We start from the raw sequence: 27,776 nt of genomic DNA, 5'->3' as shown, positions 1-27,776 counted from the left end.
AATAAGATTGGGGGGGAAAAAACGGATGTACCTAAAATGGTGTTGAGAAAGCTGTACCAAAAATGGTGTTGAGGAAGCTGTTCTTAAAATGGTGTTGAGGAAGATGTACTTGAAACGGTGTTGTGGAAGATGTACCCGAAACGGTGTTGAGGAGGCTGTACCTGAAATGGTGTTAAGGAAGATGAGGTACTCGAAGTTGGAGATCTCTCGGCGCTGCCAGCGTTGGGTCATGTTGGAGGCCTTGAAAAGCTGCTTGGGGCTGGCCAGCGAGATGCGCCTGGGGGAAGAGCACGTTTGTCAGCCCGGGTTACCCCACAGGGCCAGGGTGTGACCCTAAAACCTCACTGCGGTCCAGCCTGGTAAACTTCCTCCCAGCTGTTACGGTAACCGCGTGTACAACCATCTACACCCAACCCAAAATTCAGTGATGTAGTAAGACAAATGCACCATTGAAACTTGGAGCTCATTGGATCCAGGGGTGTGATTCTAAAAAGCCTTCCAAACAGGGTCAGGGCTTGCAAGCCCAAACGTTCCTTTCTTCAGTTAGAAAAGGGACTCCAGGAACTCCAGCTCCTAATGAATGATGTATGCAAGGGCTAAAACAAATGACCTGCAATCCAATTAAAACAATAGCAAATGAAGGTATTAATCACTGTCAGGGTGTGAGATTACACTCATTAGGGCTCTTTGAAGTTCAGGCCGGCCCTCTCCACTCTGTTTCTGTTCACGTTCATAACCCACATATCTCTGAGTATGAAAGAGACGAAGAAAGCGATCACCGGAAGATCTAACAAGAGTCATTCTTTGATGCTGTTGCTTTTGTTCGGTTTTTTTATTTTATCTTTTGAACAGCTTTTCATCCGTTTTATTAGGGAAGGAGTATGCTAGCCAGGGTGCCCTCTGGTACACGTGCGGCAGGCCACTGCTTCTGCTTTGGCTCCTAAAGCCCTTCCTGCCTCTGCAATGCTGTGGCTAATGATGCATCACCCTCTGGAACCCAAAGACACAGTCGGCACTTGAGCGATGAGGGCTTGACCCTGGAAGCTTTGAGAGCAAGTGCTCTTGTTTCTGGGTGGCATCTAAAAACACGTGACATTGACATGTGGATAGAAACTGGTGTGGTTTTGCTGTGTTCAGAATTTTGCTGCCATCAATAATTCATGAGGCCAGAGGCATGTGCAGATAAATATAACTCTTCTTAATTTGATAAACGCAAAAAAAAAAAACTTCCAATTTTAGCGACAGTAAATGTTACCTGTAATTTTGTAGTCTCCGGTCTCTGACTGACAACAAAACTACAACTGCAAGTAAGCAGTGTGTGCTTAATGCTTCTGACATTTGCTGATATTTTCTGGATTGGTTCATTTGTACATTTCTGGTCTTTTGGCAGTGTGCAGATGTAACATTGCACAGGTCCTTGACTTCAGAAAATCCGGAACTAGGGTCAAGCCAGAATTAAGCGGTTCATCGCCTGGGGCAGTAGAATCAACCCAACTCTTTATTTAGAGAAGGAGAGAGATAAATAAACCCAACCGTGTTTGTGTGAAGGTAATTACAGCATATTATGACTAGGAAAATCTGTAAACATGCCCCTCACTTGTCTATATAAACCCTAAAACACAGGCCCTGGGGTTTCTCTGTGCTATGACATGGAGAAGGTGCCCTGCAACCAGCTGCCCCACAAGCAGCTGCCCTGCAACGCAATGCTCACTGCCTTTTTCCGGAACATTCCAATTGACCCAAATCTCAAGAGAATGTGACACTGAGTACAGTAAAGATTACTTTCAGCTAATGACATGCCTGTGAGTGACAGTTTTTCTTAAGTGAGTGGACAGACAGTGGTGGACCTGTGGTAAGGTACCACAGTGGTGGGCTGTGGAGGTGTGTGTGGGGGGGTTACCTGGTTTGGGGGAGCCCAAAGTTGGTCCCCACCCCCACCCGTGGAAGGCTGTGGACCACCTTCTTCACGGTGGCGGCGTCAGGGAAGTTGAACATGACAGCAGCTGCAGAAAGACAAGACCAGGACACGTTATGAGGCCAGAGACCAGAACAAACTGCGAGACCAGCGTCACCTCACTCGCCTCTACAGGCAGGCACTCAGTCAAACACATCCGTGTGATGAGAAAAATGCCCGTGTTTCATCAAACATGAAAACAGAATTTCTGATCACAATTATGGATAAAATGCTAACATGCTAACAAGCAGACCGCTGATGATTCCTTCATTTGATGAAGTACAGATAATAGAAATCAATTACTTTGCAAGGAATAAAATAAGCTTGGAATCTGCCTATCAAGAATATCAAAGTACAGCAGATGAGCACAGAGGGAGGAAGGGAGGAAGAAAGAGGAAGAAAGAGGAGGAGCTAAACCAAGAGAATCTCTTACTTCTGTTGGCCATGAAGATCTCCAGGGCGGTGTTCTGCAGGAGGTAGCGTCTGGAGAAGACGGCTCGGATCTCGGTGAAGAGCCATTTGCCGTGCAGGCCCTCGGTGTAGGCCAGAATCTGCAGAGACAGAAAGACCAGTGGACTTAGGCTCTGAGGAGAGCTCACCGTAAGGGTGGGGGGAGAACACAGTATGCTTTTGTTCAGCTGTATCATGAAAAAGAGATTCCATGAAGATTTTACCGACTTCACTCGGTTGAGAAAAAGGGCAGTGATCAGTGATGTAATGAGGGACTAGGCATTTGTCAAAGTCTGTTTTTACTCTGTGGTTTTTGGTTTTTGTTTAGAGGATGTCCCGGCCGTACATTTACGAAGTTTTACTTCACCAATAATTTGACAGTAGCTCATTTCGTGTGTAATGTTCCTGTTAATGTGGTGCAGGTAAGCACAGCTGACTTGAGTTGTGAATGAAGTTATTGATTGGTTGACTGATTTGAATTTGCTAATTGTAAAGGTACGAGGTTGAAGCTATACAGCATAAAAGATGTATAGGTCTGTTTTAGCATTAACCTTCTAAATACACTTACGTACAGGACGAACTCCTGTGGATTTTAATAGTATTCATTACTATTTACTTAAGTACCAACCGCTGCTGAGAATATAGGTAGACGGCAAAGCGATATTCAGACCAGACGATTAGATGTTTACAGACAGCCATGAACCCACTTTAAAGACTTACTCTTGATTGTGAATTTATTGGTTCTAAGCAATAAGGTAAGCCCTGTAAGAGCCAAAGTGAATTAAACCAACCGACACCATCTGATTCAAATAAAGGCCTTCAGTAGGCAAAAGGAACAGCACAATGCATTAACTGGTCTCACAGTATCAAGCAAGGCATGTTCACAGTGAATGCAATATGCTGCCCGGTATACTATTAATAATGTATAGCCCCCAAACACACACACACACACACACACACACACATCTGTGGAGGAGGAACCATAAGCAAATTGACTTAGAGTAAATGGAACATGCACTCTCTCCCACTTTAAAAACATCCCATTATTCCAGCATTCAAAGACGTGTGAGTGAACAGGCCCGCTGTTGGAAACAGGTGAAGTGCCATTTATCCGGCTGCCGCCAGACGGGGGAACCCGCAGATGAACCCCGGCTTAATCTCTCTGCAGAGCCGCCGCTCGCCGGAGTCACTGGTTCTGGCGGGTGTCACGCCGTTTGACAGACGCGCGGTCTCCCGTTCACATTTCAGAGCAAAAAAAAATTAATAATAAAAAAATGGCAGAAAGGCTGTAAGGCAGTGGTAACCAACCCTGTTCCTGGAGATCTAACGTCCTGTAGGTTTTCACTCTGACCCTAACTAAGCACGCCTCATTCATCAGCTAGAGATCTTGTTGAGCTGCTTATTAGTAGAGTCAGGTGGGCCAAATTAGGGTTGAACAGAAAACCTACAGGATGGTAGATCTCCAGGAACAGGGTTGGGTACCATCGCTGCACGGGGGACATGCCAAAAAGGGACCCCTCACCCCTCTCCAACATTTATCAAAAAAATAATAATAATTAAACAGACTGGAATGGGCGGTGAGCTTACAGGGCCGCTCTGGAGTATCGGCTGTCTGAAGCGCTCGTTAAGTCGATGGTGTTGGAGGAGGCCGGGGATACTGGGGCCTAGTGGAGAGGTGCTACCGCCTGGCTCTGCCGCGCTCAGTCTCTGGAGCTCAATTAAGCGTGGATTAGGCAGAGGGCTGCCCGTCCGCGGGACCCACGCGGGTCTCAGCGGGGCCTCCGCACTCGCCACCGCGCGGCCGGGCGAGGGGGCAGTCACCATGGAAACAAAGTAGCGGTGACCTGCCTCTCCCGCATGTGCTGCATTTCTACGCAGACGCACACTTTTCTTTTCATCAGCTCAACAACAACAGAACTAGCAGATTAAAGGCAATGTAATAACACAGCCTTTAATCTGATAGTTATAATAATAATGTTTTGGACAACAGAGGGCATATATTTTATATTAATTGTAGGTGTGTAATAGAAGGTACATTTTTTAAGCTATTACAGTATCGCACCCACCATGTCCTAGAAATGACCTGAAGTGAATTTGCTGGGGAACAAGAGAATATCCAGGAAATGACTGAGCCATCTGAAATCTTCAGACCTCTGTGTTCTCAATTTCATGTCATTTTACAGAGAATTACAACCAAATAAATGGAAAAGAAATCCACGAGCAGTGTTTGCATTGCACACACATCAGCTACTATCATTAAACTGTGAACATTGCCTTTGAGGTGCTTAATCTTATCTTAGCTAGAATGACACACTCCTTATAATACACATACACAGCCTGACCTCGAATCTAAATAACAAAGAGGGAGTCAAACAACCAAAGGTTCAGTCACACAAAGCATTTCAATCACAGAGAAGCAAACATCCAAATTTAAAGATGAGGAAATAAAAAATAAAAAAAAACAATAAAAGAGATAATATATCTGACTGTTCATAAAACAATCAGAACTGCCGCGATAAAGACAATATTCAGGTGATTTATTTGAATCTATAATGGAAGCTCGGCGCGGTCTTCATATCACTCAAACTCTCCGAGGAGTTATGGATGCGTCGCATTCATAAACAATGACAGAAAGTCAGTTCGTGACCTTAAGGCGTTCTGATGCAAAGTGACAACAAAAGCGATATTCACTCAATCTGGCTAAAAAAAACGCGCAGATATTTTCTGACGGGCGAAAGAATGAAAGGGAAGTTATCGGGAGGGCCGCGGCGTGATGCTGGGGAGGGCGCAGCTGAGAACGCGTCGGCGAACGAGGCGTCTCCGCGTTCCCCTGTCCTCTCGTCCGGGTGACGTACACGCCGCGGTTATCCGCCGGCTCGGAGGGCGGTTACACGTAGGGGGCGGGCCCCATATTTCACCTCTCCTGTACGCGACCGCGGAAACGACTTGGCCTCCTGACCTCGAATTTTGCTCCGAGACAGAGATATCTGTCTGGAGAAAGCGACGCTGTTTCTCAGACATCAGCCATTTTGTCTGACGGTTTTTATTTATTTATTTATTTATTTTATAAAAAAGGAAAAAAACTGAAATAGCCGAAGACTCCCCTCGGACGGCTTTCTGATCCGTGGAGGAGCCGAAATCCCGGACGGACTCCGCCGACATCAAAGAGCCCCTCTCTTGGGGCGGCCTTTCGGAGCAGACGAGCCCCTCTGACAGTCCGGAGGCGGCCGTGATGTGCGATACGATATTTGTTCTGGACCGCCGCCCCGCGGAGTCTCTCTCTCTCTCAACCCCGCAAATAATCCCATCAGCTGGAGCGCGCGGCGGGGTCGCTCGCGGCTCGGAAACTCTCCCCGGCGACCCACCCGAACCCCACCCCCCACCCCCGGACTGAGCTCTCGGGCCGCCGCCGCTGCAGGCCGGTGCCATAAACAATCTCGCCGAGAGGTCTCGGCGACGCACACAAGCTCCGTATGAATCACCGCGGCCCCCCCCGCTCTCCCGTCCGGAGTTATCGCTACATATTCTCTGCTTGTCCCATGATAGATTGCGGGAGAGCGCGAGGTCAATGCAAAACGCTCACCTCCAGGAGAAATTGGGGGGGGGGGCGGGGGGTGGTGGGGGCGCCGAATGTGAATTAAGTCACAAGAAAAAGTGCAGGCCGGACAGACGAGTGAGATGAGTCTTTGTCAGTGGCCCTCAAGAGCTGAAAGGACCGAATGATTTAAACGGACGCGAATGAACTGGAAAGTGGCTCCTCCGCCGATCCTATTAAACTTGGGAGAGACACACGGTACAGGTCTTTGCAGACACCCATAGCGGACCATCTGCAGGCGTGCTGGGATGCAGTCCTTCAGGGCACCCTCACTCTCAGCCACTCTCAGCACTGGCCGGACGCTGAACACCCATCTCCTGCTTGTGCTCATCTGCAGGTGCTCAGCGAACAGCCACGCCCTGCTCGGCAGTGCTCGGACAACACCAGCCGTAGAACGAAGGCTATACCATCAGGCACTGTGTCACAAGATCTGAAGGGCAATGGAAAGCAAGGCTGCAAATTGCGAAAGCCTCCCCTTTTGACCTAAATCCAACAGTGGACATTCAGGATGACAACAAAAAGCATTCCGCTATCATCATTAAAACTAAATAAATGTACTCAATAAGCACCCATACTACTGTGATATTCAAAGGCTTACAGCTTGTACTACATATGCAGAATTGCACAAAACGATCGCCATAATTTAAAAAAACATTTTTTAAATCTAAATATGCAAGATTTTTCAAATTGTCCCCCCCCAATGCTTGATGTGTGACAATTTTACATTTTAGAATTCTGTGCTATTTTATGTTAGTAGACAACAATGTTGGTTATTTTTTAATTCACTATTGAGAGAGAGCATGCAGTAGGTACTATAGACCCATTGTTTACAACAGCCCACTTGACTGACTTTCTGCTGACAAGAAAAAAAAGATCTCGATCTTTTCTGCATTACACTTTCATTTCATTCCGGCTCTCACTGGCTGGGGTCAGAGACGTCGCAGAGTTCAATTCCAAAGGGTAAAATGGAAACAAACAGCGGGCGCGTCTGGTGAAGGTGAGCCCCCCCCGCTCGCGCGTTCAGCCGGCGCTGGGGCGCGAGCGCCGTCGTTTGTCTCTGTCAGGGGCGGAGCGGCCCGCTGATGAGGAGGGACACATGAAGGCCGGTCCCGGGCCCCCACCGGCTCCCAACGGACGCCCCTTTGATCCCGGACGAGCCCCTCCGCTAACGTCGCGAAACCCAGCGGCTTCCTCCTCCAGGGGACACGCCCTGGGACGGGGACGGCGACGCTGCCCCGCGCTCGGACACAATCAAATTTTCGGAGGAAAGGACACCCCCCAGGGCATGGAGGGAGAGTGCGTAAGGGAGCGCGGGTAAAAAGGACGACGGAGGCACAGGGTGAGGTTTGCCGACGGGCAGACGTGTGTACGCCTGATAAGACTGCCGCGTTAAAAATAAATAAGGAAACATCTCTCGGCTCGAGAGACAAAAGCCCCCATTTACGCAGGACGCAGGACGCAGACGAAACGCTTCACTTGACATGTCACTGCAGCGAGAGTAAATGATGCCTTAAAAAAAAAAAACCCCTCGTCTGAAGAGGTCTGGTTTAATATGCGTTCTGCCACCGAAGGAAAATTAGGCGAGTGAAGTTCAATTTGTATCCTGTTATTAACCCTCTCCACAGCCCCCGACGGGCTCGACGATAACGGATGAAGGGTTTATTATTACATTTCGGACAGCTGAATTGGCGTAAAAGATAAGGTGACGGAATTAACGAGCGTAAGCAAATGGGGCGATCAATCAACATCAAGCGGAGAGAGAGGCTATCACAATGTTCAGAATATTCAGAGAATTCATGGGGAAAAAAAACACAAAATAAACACAGCGTTCCCTCAGCAGAACTATACAGACCCTAATCCAACACTCAGTCTCAATATAACACCTCTCCTCCAGCTAGTCAGTGTGTGCGCACTTTACAAATATCTCCAGACTTGCAGGTGGTTCTGCTCACACTTGACATAATCAAGGTATTTAACTTGTAAGAAAAGCAGACTGTTAGATTTGGTCATTCACAACACTTGATTTAAGTCCTTAAATATACATAGTCGGAGAACTGTTTCATTCACTATAGGATTAAGGTAGGCACAAGTTCCAGAATACTGGACAACTGCTTAAGGGAATTAAAACACCCCTGAATATATTCTTTTTCCCCCCCAAGACATTTACAATGATTTAAAGTAAATTGTCAAAAGTTTTGGGAATACGTGTTTCACATAATCATAGCAACATATTCCTTCACTGGAACATGGCATCAACTACATCATAAAACAACAAGATTTCATAAAAACCTATCTTAACAAATTGATAAATAGAAAGGGCTTATATAAGTGTAAAAATGCACTTTAAAGACTGAGACTCGCTACAAGTTCACACAAAGCTGTGCCTCAACCTCCCCTGGCTCCTCGCTCCCCCAACGTGTCATCCCCCATCAACGAATGAGTTCATCAGATTAATGAGGGTTCAGACCAAATCAGCAGGGCCTAATGAAAGCAGCGGCCCTGCTCCGCTGCAGCCCATCGGACCCTGACCGCAGTGACACCGGCCCCCTGATCACAATTAAGAGGAATCTGTTAGCTGCACAGGATGGTACGGGAACACCAAGACGCTCCACTGCTCTGCGTCTCTGTGCATTCGAGGGGGGGGGGGAAGTACCGGAAGCGATGCACTCTGATAAACTGCTTTAATTACTGAGCTGGCTGTGCCATCAACCGAGGAGAAAAGAATTCAGGAGCGGTGTGTTGAGTATTCTGCAGTATCGGGCGCGGTAGCGTTAGAATCGGGAGATTGGAGAAAAGACACATCGGCATTAGCAATGCGTTAGCTTGGTAGCTAAAATGAACAGAAAATCTAGGGTGAATTTTAACACTGCTTCTTTATAGCGACACAAGAACGTTAACATTGCACAAAGATACACACTCATGACGGCTGTCATTGTTTTCTAATGATCACATTTTATGAAGTTAAACAAAAAGCAGCATTAAAAACTGACAATATGCTCAATAAATTAAAAATTTCAATAGAAAACATTAAGTGTAATTGGTGACTAGGATAAATAAAGAAATATCCATTTGCCAGCTATGCTGTGACTTAATGTTAACTTCAGCTGTAGCATCATATCAACTGCAGTTCAACTGGAACTAAATATTTTGAATATTATTTTTTTTAAATTTGTTTCAGGTTGTACTCACTAAACCAAGACTTCCCCTTCACAATGGCTTTGATGAGTGCACGGTCTGAATATCACCTTATAAGGACTAAAGCCACTCTGTCTGCAAACAGGTTAGTCTTTTCACTTTCTCTGAACACCATGCCAGGAGCTTAGCCTTCTGAGCAGGGACAAAAGCACTGTGCAGACTTCCAGAAACTTCCACTGCGCTCTTGGGCTTAATTGCAGGGGAGGAGTGACGACTTAAATGTGTCGACTCATTAAACATTTAGCCCAGTGTAAGCAGTGGCGTGGGCTTAGGAGAGACCTAATCAGATGCCGATCAGGCAGAGTAACACTGGATGACTGTTCCACAAGCTACAGAAGATTAAGGGTGGTTTCAGCAGGCATTGTAGGGTGCTTTTGACACAATAGAAAGTTCAATGTGTGAAGGTTTGACTTTTCTTTTCTTTTTCTTTTTTAAACAAAATGCAACTCATTTCAAAGAGATCACAGGCTTCAGAGGTATAAGCCCTTATTCAGTGTGAGCATGTGAGTTTATATGGGGGGGGGGGGCTTTGTGAACATGTGAGTTTATACTGGGGGGGGCTTTAACCTCTGAACTGATAAAAGGGCAGTGATGGGGGGATGAGATGAACAGCAGGGGAAAGGTAGAAGACGGGAGGGGACAGAGGGCGAGCGTGAAATTTGTCGGACGTAAGCAGAACCGGTCGACTCCGGGCCGCCCTCCTGCATCTCCCCCGGCCTCTGATGAATATTTTAAACCCGATCCCATCCTGCTCCATCGGGTCCACAGCATAAATGTGTCATTATGTCTATGAATAATACAGAGTTACACATTAAAGGAAAATTGAGTATGCGCTATCAGTGAGATTTAACTTGATTTTAATCAAAAGGTAAGAAAAAAAGGAAACTTTCATTTGATTGGTTCTACAAGTTCATAGTTATACTTGTACAACCAATCAAATGAAAGTTTCCTTTTTTCTAAACTTTCGAATGCAGGAAGTGATCCAAGAGACAGTTGTCCGCCACACTGTACAAGCCGGCCGACCGGAGTCGTCTCACCCAGGCCTGAAGCGAGAGGAGCAGAGAGGATTTTAGAGACGGACAGAACCAGGGCGCGACTCTGAGGCATTGTTTCCACCTCCTTCTAAACCTGCGGCACACATCAGACGATTTCGGATTAGCCGCTATTATCTCTTTCATTCTCTCTCTCCGCTTTTCCAGAAAATTCCATCTCGCCATCCGCCCACTGCTTTTTTTTTTTTGGGGGGGGGTGGGGTGGGGTGTTGAGGGACCGCGGAGAGGTGCGTTTTCCCCTAATCCCGCTATTATTCTGGCCCTAATTGGATTGGAAGCGGGGGCGTATGAAAAATACCCCTCTCTCCGGCTCGCGGGGCTGCGGGAGCACAGGCCGGGAGGAGAGGCCGGGAGAGAGGGCGCTTCCGGAGAGAGAATCCGCAGGGATCTGGGGGGGAATTTAAGGCGACCCCAGCCGAAGACCTCGGCTCTCTCCACATGTCCTTAAGCAGGTAATGTTCTCGGCGAACGCCGGGTTCACAGAACGCAAGAAACCAAACAAAAAAACTCAAGTGCGCACACTGACTGAGTCACAATGCTGTGTGTTCCCTAGATATCGCCTGTCTGTATTCAGCATTTCAGTTCCCGGGGCAACCAAAGTGAAACTGGATTTATTTTTTTTTAAATTAAAAAAATTTTTTTTTTTTTTTTTTTACAAGCACCGGCTGAGACTACACCAGAGCGCACTGGTTTTGCTTTGGTTTGTTAAAAATAAACATATTGTCAAATCATATCAAAGCTGAAAGAATGACTACAGCTCAAATTAAATTACGCCAGACAAAATTTCCTCAGGGAGATAAGCAAAATATTAAACAACTTACAATCAGCAGTTTACAATCAGTAACACAAATTCCCACTTAATATACATATCTACACGTTGTTTGTGATTCATTTATAAGCTAAAATGCAAAAACTGATATAAACTGAGCTTGTCAAGATGCATTTTACTTTAACGTGTTTATGCATCAATGAGGAGAGCACAGCAGGGTTCTGAAGCCTACACAAAAGAAAACGTCCAAACGAGAGGAAACATCATTCCGTTTAAAAAACGAAAAAGAGCCAAAATGGCGTTTTCATCAAAAGATTAGCCATACGGCTTGGCAACTGTGTCCCGATACGACAACCAGGGGACTGAGAGACCCTGTCCAGCAACGGGAAGACGGAGGACGGCGGTCAACCTTGAGCGTTACGACGGCCACATGAATCAGCCCTCGGCCTCGCCTTTTAGCCGAGAGCCAGCCCGCGACCGGCGGGAACAACGGACAGAAGAATCAATCAGGGGGACGTCGAGCTCGGGATGTGTTCATCAGCCGGCGGAGTCAGGCCTCCGGACGCCGTGCGACGGGGGGCCGCTCCTCGCGCACACTCCTTCGCACACATTCTACGTCCCGCGCCTCTCCGTCGGCCAGGAGGGGGCGCTGGTGAGCCCGGTGCAAGCAATTAAGCAGAGTTCTGACTCCTGGATGGAGGGAGACCTATCATCTCTCACCCCCTGGTTTATTGGAACCGATTACTCTTTTCATTCGGGAAGATTTCACCTACGCGATTCCTCCGCCCGTAGCCCCTCCTCCTCATTAGCATATCCGCAGCTGAAAAATCGTGCTCGTCCGGGACCCGGGTCTGCCGAGGCAGCGGAAGAGAAGGGAGGGGGGCACAAAGGAACGAAAAAAAGGCTCCGCGTAGCAGAGGATGAAACGCTGTAATACGCCTCCCTCCAGCCCCAAGGGCGTCCACTGACAAACAGCGGCATCGCTGCTCGGTACTCTTCCCCTTCCCTCGTCCTCAGACGGGGATTCTGCGCGCGCTAGGAAACGCGCGGTATGTTAAACTCGAAGGCAGAGACGCGACGGGCTCCTTCCTCCCCTTATGAAGGAGCAGAGTTGAGCCGATAACGCGGACGCTCTTTACCGACTGAACTCCGTTATCGAATCGCGGTTTTAAAAAGGGGCTTATCGGGCCGGGCCGCGGGATCAGAGGCCTCGTTCGCGGCGCGGCGCGTGCGCGAGACTGCGACGGCCGCGAGTGAATAAATCACCGTTATTGATGTGGTCAGCCGGGGCCAGATAAGGGAGATGGAGGAGCTCAGCGCCCAGCAGGTTTTCGGCTGTTTGGCGGGAACTCATGAAACGGAAGCCGTGTTGCAGCGGGGGCCCCGAGTCGCCGCTGCACCGCACAGCCGCACTCTGCGTAACATCGCAAACACGGACGAGGAAAGCGAGGCAGAAAGTAACTTTGGGAGAACTCCAGCGTTCACTCCGCCCTTCTTGCCGATAATTCACGTTCGCCGATTTTGAACTGTCAAGTAAGATCTCGTCCTTGGGAGGAAGTGGGGGGGAAGCGAGGAAAAAGTTCTGGAAACTTCTCCTGTGTCGTGACCAGAACAGGAAACGTTGCTCATCGTCCGCTTGAGGGATTTCCCGAAAATGAAAAGAGAGGGGGAGAAAAAAGCTAGGGTATTAGGTTCGATCCCGTTTCTCAAATAAATCTGAAGTGAAAGCCAACATGGAGAATGCTCTTTGACGGCACTAATGATAATGAATCAGTCCGCCGTTTAGCTCCGTACAGTTTAATTTCCTCCAGGTGCTGCGGCTGCGCTGCGGTTTCTGCCCCGTGATGAGCAGGGCGGGGGCGAGCGGGTGGGGGGAGGGGGGAGGGGGCAGAGAGGAGGCGGGGAGGAAGGTGCGGCTGTCCTCCGTTCATTAGCCAGGCCACAGGTAGGAAATATAAAGGAGCACACAGGGCTCAGGGCTCAGTACTCAGGGCTCAGGACTCAGGGCTCAGGGCTCAGGGCTCAGGGCTCAGGGCTCAGGGCTCAGGGCTCAGGACTCAGGACTCAGGACTCAGGACTCAGGACTCAGGACTCAGGACTCAGGACTCAGGACTCAGGACTCAACTGCACCCTCCCTTACCATCAGGTATGGAGGCGGAGGCTGGCCCTGGTGGGCAGGGCTGGCAGAATGAGCCTGATGGCTTCAGTATTCCACAATCCCGCCCCCACCAAACACACGCACGCACACACACACAAAAACACACACACACACTCCTTCATCCTCCACGCCCACCAGAGAGGCGCTCTGTCTCACCCGTACGCGCAGAACTCGGAACAGAACGTACCCCCGACCGTTACACGCATCCAGCCGGGCGGGCCGGCTAGCGAACGCCGCGGGCTCTCTGCGCCGCGCGCTGACAGCTTACACAGAACAGAGAGCCGTAACTGTCACGTCACGCCTCTCCCTTTTCACCCCGACGAGGGCGTTATCAGCCGGGGGCAAAGCCCTGGAACACGCAGAGCCCGCCCCGGCCCGTCATCCGGGCTCTTACGCCCCGCGTAGTGAACCACCAAAATGGAAACGACGGGGAAGTGATCCATTGCAGAAAAGAGAAAACGTGTGAGGAAATGCATGCGCTCATTTAACAACGACACAAATTTTTAAAAGTTCTCTGGGAAAGTACTTTCTCCTCGAGTTTTACCCTCAAGACGTTTCCGAGACGTTTTTTTTTTAAGCGTCAGAGGACATTACACGCGGCGTATTCGCGAGCGGCCGGCACGGAGTTGGAAATTCATCAAAATTCAAATGTTCCACTGTTCAAACGGCTCCTAAATCCCGTCCGCTACTTTGGGATTAGCATTCGCTAACTCGGCACGGCCGGCACATCTCCCCCCCCGGCCAATAGTTTCAGTCCAATCGAGCGAGCCGATCGTCTTCGAGGCCCTCCCAGTCCCGGCCCACAATCCCTCGCGCTGCGAACGGGAAACGTGACTCCACATGTAGTGCGGAGGCTGACAAACGGACGGGAAGCCCCGGAGCGACGGCCGCGGCGGAGTAAAGGGACGCGCGCATCTGCCGCATGACATCACCGCGTCTGCCGAGCAGATGCAAGAGGGCCTGCCAGGCAATTAGGGCCATTGGCCCAGTCCGGGAGGGGGGGGGGGGGGGGCTGTGGGGTGGGGGGTGCCGCCCACTGCGAGAGCAGCTGGGCTCCTCCGGAGTCAGAGGTGGCGGAGTGCAGGTGGGGTGGAGGTGGGGGGGGGTCACGTCGAAGAGGACGCGTATTTTTTAAGAAAACGTCTCCAGTTCCACCCCCCTCCCCCCCACCCCTGATGAAAGTTGCGAGTGATGGCGTGCGCCCCCCCCGTCCCCCCCGCCCCCCCTCGCCGCTAACTTGAAAGCGGGTCCCGTAAATCAGCGAAACGCTCCAATAAAACTGTGGCAGTCCCGGGCCTCCAGACTGAGCGCGCTCAGACTGCGTCCGTCCCTCGCCGTGTTTCAAACGAAACGCTGGAGATGAAAAGGAGTTTGGCTCCGCGCTCCGAGCCGCCAGGCTCAGCGGCTGTGTTTCCAATCCAACGGCCTTCCTTAGACACAATAATGAATAACTCGCAACATACAGGCTTTTAGATTAACGGTAAATATTAATTTACTATGGTTTAAACAGTCCAATTATGACTGAAAACGTTGAATGCATTAGGTGGACTGGAATTTTCAAAAGGCAAAGAATTTATTATATTATTCTTATTATCATATTATTTATTATAAGAATTTGTGATTATCCAAAATGATGACAAACTGGTGAACTCTGAAGATAGATATTTAGAACATGGTGGCTTACAAAAAAAATAATTAAACAAAAAAATATATCAGTATGTTTCCTGGAGGACAGGCAGGATCCTTGCTCAAAATAACAGACAATTAATGTATTGTTAATTATTCATGTTCCAGGCTGCTAGTGTTGGTAAATTCAAAGCTGTTTGCAGAAATCATTACAAAGTAACAACTGTCATTTCAGACACTGTTTAGAGGGAAAGCAGCAGTTGGGCGAGTATTAAATCCAGGGGATGCATAAAAAATGTAATATCAAAAAATAAAATAAAATAAAAATTGGAAACACATCCATTACCCGCACCATGACGGACAGGTGAGAGCTGTACAGCGGGCTAATTATTTCCTTTCTAATGCGCTGTTCCTTCAGCTTCGAGCGGCAAACTGTCACCCATCCTCAGCTGGCGCACAGTAGCGCAAGGAAAGCCAATTAGCGAGCATCAATCACAGGGGTCATGAATCAGAGCCCAGACTCCCTGTAATTCCCTAAAACAGGGAAAATCCCCCGTAATGAAAACAGATCCTTATTTTGTCATCCTTGTCCACGGGAGCGGAGACAGTCGGCGGGGATTCGGACGTGTCGCGCGGGCCTGCGTCTGTCCGACTCCCAATCCCAAATTGCGACCTTTAATTTCTCAGACTTACTGACTGCAGCGGTGCGAGCCAGCTCTGCACTAATGAACTCATCGTTAAGTGCCAGCGTGTCAGAAAACAAGGGAAAAGAGATATTCTTGCGTGAAGTAATTCTGCGCGTGCATTTCAATGTTTTAAACAGTCAGCTGTTTAAATAGATAGTCAGGACAGGATATCCTGGATAGGGGCATCAAATACAAAAAGTATCAAAATAATAAATATCAATTAAAAAATTATATTCTTCTTCTTATTATTATTTTTATTATTATTATTATTATTATTATTATTAATAATAATAATAAGGCGTTCTTGCAAATAAAGTACCAAAATAATGAACAGTAATAACAATCCCACTTAATGTAATTATCATTGCAATTATCAGTAGTAGTAGTGGTACTAGTAGTAGTAGTAACAGTCGTAATAGTCGTAGTAATAGTAGTAGTAGTAGTATTAATTGTAATAGTAGTAGTAATGATTTTTCATAATGCGCTGAGCCTTCGACACAGAGAAGTGCAGAACCACTGTATGATGCTATACGTTCCCTTGGTCTTTAGTTTCTCTGTAAAAACAAGTTCTGGCTGTTCGCTGGGAGCATGACAAATCCCCCTCGAAAGAAATCCAAACGCAGACTGGGGTGGGGGGGTGGGGGGGGGATGGCCAGCAAGGTGATAATAAATAGCAGCTTTTAAAGGCCTTTTGCCAGAGTCTCCCTGAGGAGCTGGGCGGGGCCGGGGCGGTCTGCCGGGGGAGGGGGGGGTGGGTTTATCGGACATGGACACTGTCCAGCCCCGTCTGCCGGATCGCCGAGAGGGACTCCCACAGACGCAGATCAAAGCCAGCTCACTGCGAAGCCCCCCCCCCCCCCCCGACCCCCCCCTTCCACCCCAAGCCACTCTGACTCCTATTCAATACTAAAAGAAGCTCTTTAGGATCCGCAGATAATGCAGAACGTTTTGATTAATGAAACGGAATGGAGTGGAGAAGCCCAGCCAGAGCCAACCAGCCGGCCTTCGGGGGCTCGCAAAGATCTTCTTTTTAAAGATCCGCAGCGGTATACCTGCAGCTCGTTTCTTCGCTGCCGTTTTCGAAAGAGCCTAAGATTAGTTATCGTTTAACGTACAGCCGGACTGGCAGGCTCGACGTAAATTGCGTTTTTTTTTTTCCCTGGATAAATTGACATGTATCTGCAGCTGAAATCTGCACTTTGCTGGAAGGTAAAATGGTGACATTCTTTGCTCAATGCATCCAACCAAAGAGTTTCCCTAGGTTTACATTTCTGATCCGTATCTACCTGAGAGCAGATCTGTTTTGTGTTGAGCTTTAAAATGTTCCCGTTCTCCTTCTTTTTTTGAGCACCAGATTTATTAAAGGGCATCTGCAAACAGCGCTCGCAAGAGGCATTTCAGCGATGAATAATGCCTTACTCCACTGCATTCTCCCCTCAGAAGGAGAGTATCTGAAAGTAGACCGAGTAGCACAGCAAAGGAAACTAATGCGACAGGGCACCCCAGCCCTACACAGACAGAATAAACTAATGCAATAGGGCAACCCAGCCCTACACAGACAGAAGAAACTAATGCGACAGGGCACCCCAGCCCTACACAGACAGAATAAACTAATGCAATAGGGCAACCCAGCCCTACACAGACAGAAGAAACTAATGAGACAGGGCACCCCAGCCCTACACAGACAGAATAAACTAATGCAATAGGGCAACCCAGCCCTACACAGACAGAAGAAACTAATGCGCAGGGCAACCCAGCCCTACACAAACAGAAGAAACTAATGCGACAGGGCAACCCAGCCCTACACAGACAGAAGAAACTAATGCGACAGGGCAACCCAGCCCTACACAGACAGAAGAAACTAATGCGACAGGGCAACCCAGCCCTACACAGACAGAAGAAACTAATGCAACAGGGCAGCCCCGACCCCGTACAAACAGAAGCCCTGCAGCAGTACCCTCATGCCAGGCTGGCTGGGATGCACTAAGGCGAATGAAAGCACACTGAACCTAGAGTACCACTTGAATAGGAGGTTTCTAAGTAGAGAACAGAACCCGAGGTGATCTGACTTAAGGCGATCTCATTTGACAAAGTGAAAGCCTGTAAAAGCTTCTCAGACGCAAAATGACCGATTCAGACACAGAGCTGACCTGAGAAGAGCGCTCACAGAGTCTGCGGGGTTATTTTATAGCGTAAGATCTATTAAAGCCGTATTATGACTAACTATTCCCATCTGATGAATGAGCCCATGCATTCCGTTCGAGAACCATTAAACGCGTACATTAACAAAGAGCAGACAAGGCTGCAGAAATGTACTAAGTTAAGTTACTGCTCACGCATGCGCCATTAAGACCCGTCTCACAGAACGAGGTCTCCAGCACTGGCTCGTCTCAGAGCTGTGCGTAACGATATTTACACAAAGCCATCCCGACCGTGCGGCGCATCGGAGATCAGAGCCGAAAGCCCAACCCACGCCGAGGCAATGCTGGGTTACAGGGACCGCTCCTTTCCCGACAGGAAATGACAACACGGCAGATGAAGTCTGAGTCCTTTCAGGGAAAAGGAAAATCCTACGGTTTGAGAGTTTTAACGTCTCAGATTTAATGTACACATCTATCACCAGCGGTGCACTTTAATGTCCAAATCTGTCGATTCTAATGTCTTTCGCAGCCTGTCCCTCGATGGAAAGGATTTTGTTTTACAAAGGAAAATACACAAATCTCAAGCAATTAAATCTCCTGAAACTACGGTCTTATATTCCACCTCTGCTTACGGGGCCATTTAGAAAGCACCATGGAAACCTGTATCAAATTCACTGTGCACAGTATGACAGGCTGCAACTGACATGATCAATCACAAACTGATGAGGGCATTGTACCGTCGTGAGCGACAGCTATGTCATTTTAGTGGAAAAAGAAATAATGATACAAGATGTCAGCCTTCTTAATTCTCCAAAAAGCACAGGTCCTCTCTACAGTAAGGAGCCTGCAGGCCACGCCCTTCTTTAATGAGCGCCCCCTTCATTTATTGCATTACTCATGAGTTAAGGTGTGCTGCACCTTTAAAAACTCCACGTACCAGTGTGGCCATAAGACGTCATGCACTGAATAGCCGTTAGAGGATAGCTGAGAAACAGAAGAGACTGAATGAAGAAATACAGCATTGGAGTGTTTATTTTACATTATATTTGGACATTTAGAACAGCTTTTAGTGGCCATTAATCTCTTCGCTCTTGCGCTTTCTACAGAAGATAGACACAGTAAAAAAGTACAAAAAAGTAACTTGGGAGTGAAAGAAGGCTAAATAAAAATTGAGCACCATAAACAGTTACTGGGTTTCATCAAATGATTCATAAGAAAAGAATGCTTAATCTTAAGAGTTTTTAAAATTTTAATTACCAATCTTGCTTTTGCATATAGCCAACGGTAGGTGATTCTCTTTTCCAGCTTCGGTGTTAAACAGAGAAGTGGATACTACAGGAATGTTCAGTAGCTAGCGTAGCAGCAAAGAGACTAGGCTCTAGAGTACTCACACATATTCCACATACAGGAGAGCACATTTCCTTTAAGAGTAGCTTCCTCGTCTTCCAAATCAGCATATGCAATGTAAACTCACAAAGTTAATCTTTCTCTGTGAATAATATTCTATGGATTGTCAGTTACATCTAGGGGTTGATGAATCAAATCAAGCAAAGCTGTGGTATCTCTGAATTCTGGAATCCATAATATAATGCTCAGTTTTTTTTTTGCATCACTTTTGCAGTTGTGCATTTAATTTTCACATCAAAGTAGTTAATTTCTGGATGTCTGCAACTACAAAACCAAACCATCTTGAGAAAGCACTTTAATGTTAAATGAACTGAACGGACTACACTAATATGAACAAGCCTTGCAAAACTTCCTAATTGATCTCGCTGAGAATATGCAATACATTTACATCTATTTAATATCACTAGACATATAAGAGAGATCAAAAATACTGTCAAATCAGAGGGAATTGTAAGGGCACTCTGTCCGTCTCAGCTATAGGCTACCTGATGCTCCTCTGTTTTTGAGCTTGTTAGCTGTCTGCAGTTGAGCAACTGGGGAGCCACTGCTGCAACTGTCAAGTGTGATGTATGGCATTATTACACACAAGCTCGCGCACGCGCGTGCACACACACGCATGCACTCACCCACCTGAACACGCACATGCATGGAGCTTAACAGCACCAAAGTGCTACTGTCAGGCTCTGAACAGAAATGGTTGTTCACAGCAGTTAAGAGAAGAGATGAAATGATAAAATAAGACTGGATGTGTGCGTGTGTGTGTGCATGTGCATGTGCGTGTGTGTGTGCATGTGCATGTGTGCGTGTGTGCGTCTGTGTTTAAGTGTGTGTGTGTGTGTGTGTGTGTGCGTGTGCGTAGGCTGCATCCTGTAGTGTGCTCTCTCTTGGTTTTGTTTTTAGTCACTAGATGGTGGAAAGGGTCCTCTGATTACTCGAATAGCAGAAACCATATATTCCGACACAGGGAAGGTTACTCCTCATTCAAGCCGCTATCGCATTTCATATTTTAGACTTTTGTTGGTCCCTTTGTTTTCCTCCAAAGACTGTGTTCGAGGGTCATTTGTAATTTATTATTTCTTCATAGACATAAACATGACAAAACAGACTGCATGCTGTAACACTAGCCAAAATTATACAAAAAAAAGATTCTTCAAAAAATAAAAAATAAATAAATGAAAAGGACCCCTCCAATATTTCTCTCATTAGAGCCGCCATGCTCAGCTGCATAAGGAGCTCTGCAAGAGCTCACGCTGCTAAATCGTTTCTCTGTGTTACCCTGCAGCAGTTTGAGATTCATCACCACTGAAAAAATGTATGGAAATGACAAGCAATGGGCATTAGGCATTTTCCCATACTGTAAGCCTACTCCTATAGAAGAACACGTCTTTCTCTCGCTCCCTCCCCCTCTCCCTTCAATTTTTCTAGTGCTACATTGCGAAAGTTAAAGACCAGAAGGGCCAAACATGCAAAATAAGCAATGCCGTTTCAGTTTCATTCAGGTTCAGGTGCAATGTGGATCACACCACCACCCCCGCGGGGAAACTTTAAACAAGATCCACCGTTAAGAGAAACGGCACTTCGGACGCAACGCGCTCTGGGCATGAAAAACTCAGACAAATTTATTCAAGTACTGAATCTTATTCTGTTCTGTAAACACCTGGAGCAAACAGAACTGTGTGTGTGTCTGGGTGTGTGTGTGCATTTGTAATCCTGCTCACTATGCCAAACAATGTGCAATCCATGCATCTGATTTTAAAAAGTTTTAATGCCAAAATAAATACCTCCGAAAAGTAATGGCTCAGGTTTTTGTGGCAAATCTCCATAACTGGTTCACAATTCAAACACCTTTTCATAGAAATATTTCCATTTAATTAAAGCCTTCGTGATCTTGTGTATTTTAGGTTCATTTCCTAATCCGTTTAGCATTTAATTTACTCTCAACGTAAAATTTGCTAAAAGAAACAAAAAAGTCGATTTCCTTCATATACACATTAGCGTGCAATACGGAATATTCAACGTACATGCCTTCAAAATTAAAATAAGCGATTCAGTTCGCTATGCGCTAGGCTATAACACTGTAAAGGTAATGTATCAGCACAGTTCATTACAATAATTTGGTGACACCTTGTATAAAAATATATTTCGAATTGACAGTAGTTCTCCAAGAAATACAAATTTGTAATGACAGGCAAACAAGCCCTACTTTACTTCTGAAAAACGACCATCTAACTTGATCGCCAAGCAACACTATTCGGCCAAAGAAAACCGGGTAAGACAAACAGCGGGAAGGTGGAATACATATTTGACTTGGTATGGCTTGGTAACGACATTAATTGATATTTTCCGTTTGCCAGTGCATACTTTGGCAATGGGTTCTAAAGTCAACACAAAGCCGCGGTGCCATTCTATAGCGATTCTCTCATTTGCATAAATACGAATATGTTAATTAATCTGGAAATCAACTCGGTCAACTAAAACATATTGAATTGCGCAGCCCGGACAATTTTCTTAAATGAAAATGAGCGAAGACGTTATGATTATACTATTATTATTATTATTATTATTATTATTACTGCTTTAATTATTATTATCATCATCATCTCAGATGTCACAGTATAATATCAGTAATTACTGGGATACAACAAAGGAGCAAAGTATTAGCTGCTTTAAATTGTAGTATTTTCAACCAAAAATAAACATAGCTAACCCGACCTTGTGCTTTCCGCGCCGTGTCAAGGTGGAGCAACAAGGTGCAATTGCCCTCTCTTAATGTATTAAAAACGTAGCTACTATTACATTTTTTATAAAACAATAGGCCATTAGCTAAAGGGATTTAATATTATTTCTATGCGGGCAAGTATGTGAATTGATGCGTGCAAATGCGTGCCTGTGGGAGTAATTGTTTAACCATATTTAAGTAGGCTGAAATAGGCTACTTTGCGTATTCTCCACGGGCCAATATTAGATAGACATTAGATCGCTTTATTTCACATGCTGACATCGTGGACAAGCGGACATCATGTACACGCAGCCTGTCAATTTTCAGAAACTGAAAACGGAAAGAGGACGTTTGGACTGCAAAGTGAACAAACGCCAAAATTCAGCAGCACATCAGGACTAAATTGTCAAAATGACTGTTTACATTTTTCAAGCATTCGTGAATATAGGTCGATGATAAGTCATGTATAGCAATGTCACACCACAGGACAAAATGCAAGAACTCCTTACAAAATCCGGTTTAGTTGCGAAAAATATTATTTCCTTTCTGTAAAAAAAATACTTCAATTAATTTTAACAGGCAAAAGTTCATTTGGTCGAGAAGGAAAAAAAGCATATGCATTTATGATTACAAATCGAAAATTGCAATTGAGGTATTACAAAAGATTTTGCAAAATTGCCTACGTGAAACAATGTTCTTAGCTGGTTAAATATTTCAGATTTCAAAGCGCCCTATAATGAAATTAACGGTAATTAGATACTGCTTGAAAATAATTGTTTTGGCACCAATATATCAGAAGTTTTGATTTTGCACTTCGCATTAATTTGCATGGGTTTCCAAAATAATAAATAAGTATAAATAAGACTCATTATTTGAGTCTTATTTATACTGAACACATTACACAGACTATTTTAAACATTAAAATGTTGAATGAGTTAAATGGTAAGTGGACTCTCGTTCAAAGTCGCAATTATGGACCTCGAACCTGCTCAAACCAAGGATTTGCACAGTGATGTTCCTGAGAAGTGTCTGATCTGTCCAACGTGGTTATCGAGCGCAGATTTGATTGGCTGTTCGGCCTGACAGCTTTGTCTGTGATTGCAGGAGGAGAAGTACCACCCCCTTCACTCAGGCTCGGGAACCATTCATAACTAAACAACTCCTGCTCTCCCGGTTGAGTCTGTACAACATAGCAGACAAGACGCTGTACAGTAAGGCACAGATCTACTGAGATGAGATACAACGACCAGCTTTTTATCTTTTTTCAAATATAGGTTTTAAGAGATACAAAAACAGTGAAGAGCTGACTTTCGCTTTTACGGTTTAACGGAGCCGTCCTGATTGATACTTGGTATTTTATTGCACTCGCATCGATTTCTGTAAGCAGCTTAAGTCCATCCGCTATTTCCGCAAAGGTTGTTTTTTTCATGACTCTGTAGCGCTTGCCTCTGGCTTTACCGTGAGCATTGGATCCGTCAGTGTACTGCGAGACCCCGGTGTACAACCCGGACATTTGCCCAAACATGATAGCTGCGCAAGCAAAGCTTGTTTACCAGCTCAACAAATACTACAACGAGAGATGTCAAACTCGCAAAGCGGCCATCGCCAAGACTATCAGGGAAGTGTGTAAGGTGGTGTCGGACGTCCTGAAGGAGGTTGAAGTCCAGGAGCCCCGTTTCATCAGCTCCTTAAGTGAGATTGAGGCGCGCTATGAGGGGATGGAGGTGATCTCCCCCAACGAATTCGAGGTGGTGCTTTACCTGAACCAGATGGGCGTTTTCAATTTTGTGGATGACGGATCTTTGCCGGGGTGTGCTGTGTTGAAGCTGAGTGACGGACGCAAGAGGAGCATGTCCCTGTGGGTCGAATTTATCACGGCCTCCGGCTACCTCTCCGCTCGAAAGATCAGATCGAGGTTTCAGACTCTGGTGGCGCAAGCCGTGGACAAATGTAGTTACCGTGACGTGGTTAAGATGATAGCGGACACCAGCGAGGTGAAACTCAGGATTCGGGAGAGGTACGTGGTGAAGATAACGCCAGCTTTCAAATGCACAGGCATCTGGCCTAGAAGCGCGGCGCAGTGGCCCATGCCCCACATTCCCTGGCCCGGTCCTAATCGGGTAGCAGAAGTCAAAGCTGAGGGCTTCAATCTCCTTTCTAAAGAGTGCTATTCGTTAACCGGGAAACAGAGCTCAGCGGAAAGTGACGCCTGGGTCTTGCAGTTCAGCGAAGCTGAAAACAGACTGCTGATGGCGGGCTGCAGAAAGAAATGTCTTTCCGTCCTGAAGACTCTGCGCGATCGACACCTAGAGCTTCCGGGCCAGCCTCTAGACAACTACCACATGAAAACATTGCTTCTGTACGAGTGCGAGAAACACCCGAGGGAGACTGACTGGGACGAGTCCTGTCTGGGTGACCGACTGAATGGAATTCTTCTCCAGCTTATCTCGTGTTTGCAGTGCAGGAGATGCCCCCATTACTTCTTACCAAACTTGGACCTGTTTCAGGGCAAACCTCATTCCGCCTTGGAAGCGGCGGCAAAACAGACGTGGAGACTGGCGAGAGAAATTCTAACGAATGCGAAAAGTTTGGACAAATTGTAGATCAATTTGAGCGAGTAACCTATTGTTATTAGAATATGAGCGAACGTTGGAGATCACTTCACTTTAAGTGGAAAATGGTGATTTTTTTCTCTCTCCGAGTAATGTGAAGAAGTCTTTAAAAAAACCAAGAAGTAAACGGGAAATTGCAAGAAGAAATATTAAGGTACATTTTCAAATACATGTATTTTTTCTTGTTTTGAATGTTTTCACAAAGTGAAGAAACTTTTATTTAAATGCGCACAAAATCATTGCTGCAAAAACAAATACGATGTAAAGTGCCAAGTTCAATTTTTGATTATGTGCCCTACGATTTAAATGTAATAAAATGCATACAAATTCAACGTTGTCTTTACTGTTTACCAGGCCTGATTGGCGTATTGAAATATTCGCGTAAATGTATAACTTGAATTTAAGAGAAATCCAATTGGACAAGTTCAATGATTGTCAATTGAAAATGTATGTTGTGACAACGCACAGGAGACTATTTAGATTTTTAGACTCAAAACTTTCAGTTTTAGAAAGCTTCCAGGTTCACGTTAACTGAAAGGTAAAAACTATTTAAAAATGAATTTCCTCCAAATGAAAAAGTCAACCGCCTTAAAATATAGGCAACAGCAAAATAAAATTACGATTAAATAAATGAAATACACGCGTCTGTATTATCCCTTTTATGTTATTTTAAACCAAACTTGTATTTCAGCTATATTTTTACTATCGTCAGCACAATATTATTTGCAGACTCTGGCTGTGTTACTAGTAATGGTTTTCAAAATGAATACAGATTTTTTTTTTTTTTTAAAGCTGCTACTTCACAGCGCCGTCGATTGTATTTAAAGAACCATCTTCACCTAGGCCGCAGAAACTAGAGAGCAGCTTTCATAAACAAAACCAGGTTCAAAGAATGGAAGTGCACATGCCTGGGTACGAGATCAGGATACGTGTGGCCCTTAAAGTTGTGTTATTCAAGCGCAAAATTACATCCAATGTGTACTTCAATATGAATACTCAATAAATAACTGAACATAACATTTATTTATCCACACTGCTTGTAAAAAGAGACTGTGTTGTATGTAGGCTACACCACTAAATAACAATTACTGTTATCTTACCCATACAAAAATTAGCTTTAGGAGCTACAAATGCAGACCTAATCTAATTGTAGTAATTAATAACAAAGTTTGCGCACTTTGCGTAATTTGGAATACATGTAGGTGCCATTTTGTACCAAATAAGTAGATCGTGGTTCTTGGCATATTTCAGTTGAATTGAAGACTGAAGTTATTATTTTTCCCCTCCAGTGTGTGTGTGTATTCCAGAAAGACTGTGATCTCCGTGTAAATATTAAGTGAAAAAAACGATCATGGCCATGTTTAATATGACACGTTAAAGATTTCATGAATTTATTTTGATTACATCTCCACAAGGCCTCGACGTAGGTTACTACTAATTTTACTGCTGATACTACTATAACTACCAGGCCTAATACGGTTGTTGTTGTTATTATTATTGTTTTCTGAAATAGAATGGTATAGAAACATTAAAATTGCTATTTGCATGAATCCCAAGGCAAGTAAACTCACTTAAACCTATAAACAGATGAAGAATCAATGAGAAGAAGCCTAATCATTCATTCAGTTCTTCTTATGGTTCACTGCGGTTTAACGAAGTCTACATACTGATACTCTGGACGTGATAATCTGTATTAGATATGTTCGCCACAGTAGCCTACTATATGCTGTGACACTAATAGCATGCAGAAATATAGCCAATTTAGAGGCTTTATAATATTAATAAAATACCAACACTAGTTATTTGTAAAAGCATATGGCTTATAAAGAAATACTTATTTTGATTTATAAATATCAGAATGGTAAAACGACATTACACGGTAAGAGGCTGCAAAATGTTTAACGAGTACCTATTTTGGAATCACGTGAGATTTAAAATGTAGCGTATTTACAAGGGCATCACTTTTACTATTTGCAATAAGTGATTAATTTTACTGGCATTACTAGTTATAAATAGAACGTTGTTTCTTTCCTTCTTTTTTCCTCTTTGGTTTAGCTCTGGATTTGCCCGGTGACAGTTACAAACCACGCCTAGCCACAGCTTTTCCGTTCGTATTTTTTGATTGGCCTACCTGTTTCGTTAAAAAAATAATAAAATAATTCGCAGCAATACAGACACAAACATTAAACATATGCGAATCTGTAATGCTTTCTGTTTAATCATTAATTTACTTTATGGAAAGGTGAATATGTGCTTCGGTCAAGATGATGTGGGTAGGTTGGTTGTGTGTACGTGTGCGCGCGGGGGGAGGGGGGCACTGTATGGGTAGCTGCTTAAAATAATTATGAAACTATTATGGCCGCTATTTTATAAGATTCTTATCAATTATTTCTTAATAAAATTTGATAGCTTGATAGCACAAGGTGGCGATCGATTAGGGGTACTCCTAGTCAACCAATAGGCTAATGCAAGCTTTTTCATTTCATTTTCATTTGCGCAAAGTTACCGTCTTAGGAGGTGAAGTGGCAAGCTATTTGGATCAATGAGTTTAAACAACCTCTTACCTTTGGATCGATTTTCTTAAAGCTAGGTTCCTCTTCATCCACCTCGAAGTAGAGCTCGGAAGCTGTGATGGACAGCGTCCCTTTTATCACGACCGCGGGCGCGACCAGCTGGGCCCCAGTACTAAGGTTCACTGGCCCTAAGAGATAGCGGGGAGAACCAGTCAAATAGAAATATTACCGTTACGTGGTCAAGAGCAAAAAGGGAACATTATCGCTACACGCTCAAAATAAATCCAGAAATAAATTATGGAAACGGCTACATATAAGAAAGTCCCAAAATTAGGCGATATAGGAGCGCGACACAATTTATTGTGATCAATTTACTGTAGGCTAAAACAATGCAACATAATCTACAAAACAAGCACAGCGTGGTGGTTTGCCCAGTAGGCTATATTAATGGATTACTACAGCATTCTGGTCCAAAGATGTAGCAGGGACATCACAGTGTGCAAAAACACTAAACTATTCCAAAAGACTTATTTATATGCCCACCAATTTCCAAAAGTATACACCTTTTAAATATATGAATCGTCAGGACATACATCAAACGATTAGTAGCCTACTATAAAGTAGCATTATTATTATTATTATTATTATTACTACTACTAAGTAGTAGTAGTTGCCTAGTAGTACATACAAATCTATTCATTTGTGCATTCCACTAAATAAACAACAGCGGTATCAATTTTTTCTTTTTAAAATGTCATTTACGCTAACTTTTATCTCAGTTTATATTAGATCAGACTGATTGAACTGTTTATGCACGTAATCAATGAGCAGGTCGCGTGGAAATCAAATGAATTGTCATTCCCATTGATGCGAGTGTGGCGTTTAATCTCTCATCCATC

General features: G+C 45.2%; 2 protein-coding genes across 11 annotated transcripts in view; one reads left to right on the top strand and one right to left on the bottom strand.

Moving 5' to 3' along the window:
• The window catches only part of LOC118232272 (lipopolysaccharide-responsive and beige-like anchor protein), a 208,635-nt gene that overhangs the window by 54,501 nt on the left and 126,358 nt on the right, over positions 1–27,776 (bottom strand). For all 10 annotated transcript variants that reach the window (XM_035427121.1, XM_035427123.1, XM_035427122.1 and 7 more), the window contains 4 exons: positions 26,929–27,065; positions 2,388–2,505; positions 1,901–2,003; positions 162–277 (listed from right to left, as the gene is read on the bottom strand). In XM_035427121.1, the coding sequence (XP_035283012.1) occupies positions 162–277; positions 1,901–2,003; positions 2,388–2,505; positions 26,929–27,065 (474 nt within the window). The remainder of the gene's footprint in view (positions 1–161; positions 278–1,900; positions 2,004–2,387; positions 2,506–26,928; positions 27,066–27,776) is intronic.
• LOC118232275 (protein mab-21-like 2) lies at positions 22,889–24,696 on the top strand. Its single transcript, XM_035427136.1, has one exon. The coding sequence runs from the start codon at positions 23,276–23,278 to the stop codon at positions 24,353–24,355; it is 1,080 nt and encodes a 359-aa protein (XP_035283027.1). The 5' UTR covers positions 22,889–23,275; the 3' UTR covers positions 24,356–24,696.

Source organism: Anguilla anguilla, chromosome 7 (genome assembly GCF_013347855.1).
Source record: "Anguilla anguilla isolate fAngAng1 chromosome 7, fAngAng1.pri, whole genome shotgun sequence".
Lineage (NCBI taxonomy): Eukaryota > Metazoa > Chordata > Actinopteri > Anguilliformes > Anguillidae > Anguilla > Anguilla anguilla.
The sequence above is the reverse complement of the archived record's forward strand: the minus strand, read 5'-3'. Positions and strand labels throughout refer to the sequence as shown.